The sequence below is a fragment of the Salvelinus sp. IW2-2015 genome, unplaced genomic scaffold (assembly GCF_002910315.2).
Source record: "Salvelinus sp. IW2-2015 unplaced genomic scaffold, ASM291031v2 Un_scaffold3483, whole genome shotgun sequence".
Taxonomy (NCBI): Eukaryota; Metazoa; Chordata; class Actinopteri; order Salmoniformes; family Salmonidae; genus Salvelinus; species Salvelinus sp. IW2-2015.
In genome coordinates this window covers 79,395-83,216 of record NW_019944763.1, presented here as the reverse complement: position 1 = coordinate 83,216, position 3,822 = coordinate 79,395, and the positions used below count along the sequence as shown (strand labels likewise).

At 40.9% G+C, this 3,822-nt stretch overlaps 1 protein-coding gene across 1 annotated transcript in view; it reads left to right on the top strand.

Moving 5' to 3' along the window:
• LOC112075953 (protein unc-13 homolog B) overlaps positions 1-3,822 on the top strand; it is a 14,631-nt gene that overhangs the window by 6,491 nt on the left and 4,318 nt on the right. The window contains exons 2-3 of the mRNA XM_070441132.1: positions 423-519; positions 784-927. Of these exons, the coding sequence (XP_070297233.1) occupies positions 423-519; positions 784-927 (241 nt within the window). The remainder of the gene's footprint in view (positions 1-422; positions 520-783; positions 928-3,822) is intronic.

Below are 3,822 nucleotides of genomic sequence, written 5' to 3'. Positions count from 1 at the left end.
GCTAACTCTTATCTCCTCTTCATCTCTCTTCTTCCTACCATTTATCACTCCCTCCTCTTCCTGCCTGCCTCCCTCCCTCCCCTTTTCCTCCTGCCGTCCTCCCTTCCCCCTGCTCCCTCCCTTCCCCTGCCGTCCCTCCCTTCCTCCTGTCTCCTCCTTTCCTCCTGCCTCCTCCCTGCCTCCCTCCCTCCCTTCCCTCCTGCCTGCCTGTCTATCTTCATCACTTTTATCTTCTATTTCTGCTGCCTTTCACTCTCTCTCCTCTCCCCCCTCCTTCACTCTCTCTCTCCTCTCTCTTCTTTCTTCTGTCTTTCTTCTTTCTTTCTTCTTTCTTTTCTTTCTTTCTTTCTTTCTTTCTTTCTTTCTTTCTTTCACTTCTTTCCCTCCCTCCTCTCTCTCCCTCTTCTTTCCTCTCTCTCCAGGTGGTTTCTGCAGTTTGTCCTTCAGTGGCTGGGTGAGAACGAGGATGTGTCCATGGAGTTTATGAATGGAGCTCTAGAGAGGGACAAGAGGGAAGGGGTGAGGGACCTCCACATCTCACCAGCTCACTTGCACACTTTCTCTTATGTGTTTAACAATGGGGGAAACTCCCTCCAGCCAATAKTTACACCAATCCTATACTTTAAAATCCATTTTGGGGAGTGTGCAAGTACACACGTCAAGAAAATTGTGGAGAATTGGGGCACAGACTAATTCTACCTATCTGACCTTTGTACCATGACCCCTGACCTCTCTCTCTCTGTGGCTCTCTCTCTCTCTCTCCCTCTCTTCTCCCTACTATAGTTCCAGCAGACGTCGGAGCATGCTCTGTTCTCCAGTTCAGTAGTGGACATCTTCACCCAGCTCAACCAGAGCTTTGAGATCATCAAGAAACTAGACTGTCCTGACCCCAAGGTGCAGGCCCACTACAACAGGCGATTCGCCAAGGTAACACACAAACACACACACATCATGTGCACAAACACACACACACAAACTCTCTCACTGAGATGAATAGATAAAGGTCAATGGAATTCAAATTCAACCAAATTAGCAAACAACATAATTAATACAGAGTCAACTTCGTTAACCTTTACTTCATACCCATCCCGGATCCGGGAGCATCCTCATCAAAAAAGCTGACTAGCATAGCCTAGCCTAACGGGACAGGGATATCATATAATATAATTTCATGAAATCACAAGTCCAATACAGCAAATGAAAGATAAACATCTTGTGAATCCAGCCATCATTTCCGATTTTAAAATGTTTTACAGCGAAAACACAATATGTATTTATATTAGCTAACCACAATAGCCAAACACACAACGGCATATTTTCACCATGTTTCCACCGCATAGGTAACTTTTCTCAAAAACCCACAAATAGAGTAAAATTCATCACTAAACTTGAACAACTTCATCAGATGACAGTTTTATAACATCATGTTATACAATATATTTATGTTTTGTTGAAATGTGCATATTTATAGCTACAAATCCTGTTTTACATGCACCACCATCCAACAAATAGCACCAAAGCAGCGCCAGAATAATACAGAGAAGCAACGTGAAAAATATAAATACTCATCAATAAAACATTTTATGAAAAATACATGTGTACAGCAATGAAAGATAAACATCTTGTGAAATCCGAGCAAATATTTCGATTTTTTAAGATGTTTTACAGCCGAAGAACACAACTATATATTATATTAGCTCCACACAGTAGCCAAACACACAACGCAATTTACTCCCCGCCAAAATAGCTTGCACAAAACGAACAAATTAGAGATAAATAATCACTAACCTTGAAACAACTTCATCAGCATGACAAGTCTTATAACATCATGTTATACAATACAATTTATGCTTTTGTTCAAAAATGTGCATATTTAGAGCTGCCAAATTCATGGTTATACCATTGTGAATACGTAGCAACGAATCACCAGAATGTCCGGAGATATGCGACACTCACCTAATCTTGCTGACACAATTGAAAACTTTCGAATAATCAGTTTGGAATAGGACCTTTACAATAAAAAAAATAACATATTTGGTTGTTGGCAATCTAATGAATTTATGGATTTAATCACAAACTAAGGCGTCTATCTTAAACCTAAGCAAAAACCAACTGCGCTTGCTTGTGTTATTCGCCAGTTTTATTAGAACATAAAGCGATATCACCTAGTTACAACGACTAACTACCGGAACTATGATAGCTCGGTGATGATTCACAAACAGAATCCTCACTGCAACTATGCGGCGGTTGCCCTTTGGAGGGGCCACCATATTAGCGAGTTAAGTACAACAAACTGATGGATAACACAAGCGCCTTGAGAGATAGCAAGAATATCTTCTCTCATTAGAAAACCCAACAAACTAAACACACAAACATAAAGGGAACATAATGGTAAATAAGTGTGCGTGGGATGAAACTATTTTGCTCTAACCATTGGGGGTGTTTTTCTGTTCACTATCGACATTATATTGAGTTATTTTGTTTGGCTGCAAAAGGCTGAAAGATCACTAAAATAGGTTGCCATGTAACTAGAGATACTGCAGTCTTTATAGAGAGAGAGTGTTGTGCGGTCGACCCTTGCGGCATGACTTATTCTATTCTCATTTTCCCATTTTCTAGATCTTTCTTGCCCGGTTGAGCGATAGCAACTTTGTCGCGTGGCCACGAGCACTATTAGATACGAAGAGCTCTTCAGCGGTGCAGCCCAGTAACAATCAAATATACAAAACCTTGACGCATTTCAAAGGGAAACCAACACAAAAGCATTCCCATAATGGGCAGGAATAACAATGTATACGCAAAATGGTCCACCGAATAGAGAGCGGATGTCCTTTCATGAAAATATAAAACTGAGAATATTGCGAGAGACCCTAAACTTGGATGTTTAAAACAATAAAAGCCTAACAATTCTGTTATGAATTGTTATTCGGGCTACATATGCTCTATTCATTATATTAACACCACTTACAAACCAGAGCCCATGCGAGCAGCCAATTCGCCCGTGAACATGCTGGGTTGAAGTTTCCACTCCCCCTCAATTCAACAGTGATTTGGTTGGTTCATCTCCCATGTGTATGTGTCTTGCGGGGGCTCAACAAAAATCCTGTTTGGCCTTCCCAGTATTAGCCGATGTAGTCCTTCACCTGAAAGGAAGAACGCGATCTTTCGAGAAGGAAAACAAAAGGAACGATTGTCGAAAGGTTAGCTGACTTAGTCAGGGCTTTCAAACACCAGACGGTTACTGACGCTTAAAACACAGAGTGTGGATCCTGTCTAGAAACTGCAGGGATGTAAAATCAAAACAAGGTAAACCACTCCTAATTACCCCGTGAGACTCTATTTGACATACTTTACGTCATTTTATTGTAAATAAGAGCCTCTTAATCGGGCGCCTATCATGACGAATGCAATGCTTAGACTCTCTCCATTCAGTAAAATCACACTTTCCACTTGAGCGACGTCTTGATCAACAGTTCTATGATAGAGAAACAAAGACGTAATTTGAGTGAGTATGTGACTAAACTATTATGATATATCTAAGGATAGTCTGTTATTTAAAGTAGCGCCAAGCCCTCATGGAAACATGACGCAGGCCCCCACTTGAGAATTATCTTACTCGGGTGTTTTTACTTATGGGCCAATATATCAAAAAAATAACGAACCGCACTTTATGGACTCCCATCTTCTCTGGCCTTGTAATGGAACACGATTTCTCTGCAAAAATGAGTTACGTGTTATCTTGTATCTCATTCAAAATAATAAATTCAAAACACAGTAACTTTCTAGGGATACCAACAATATCTGAGCGAGCGATAGGCGCAG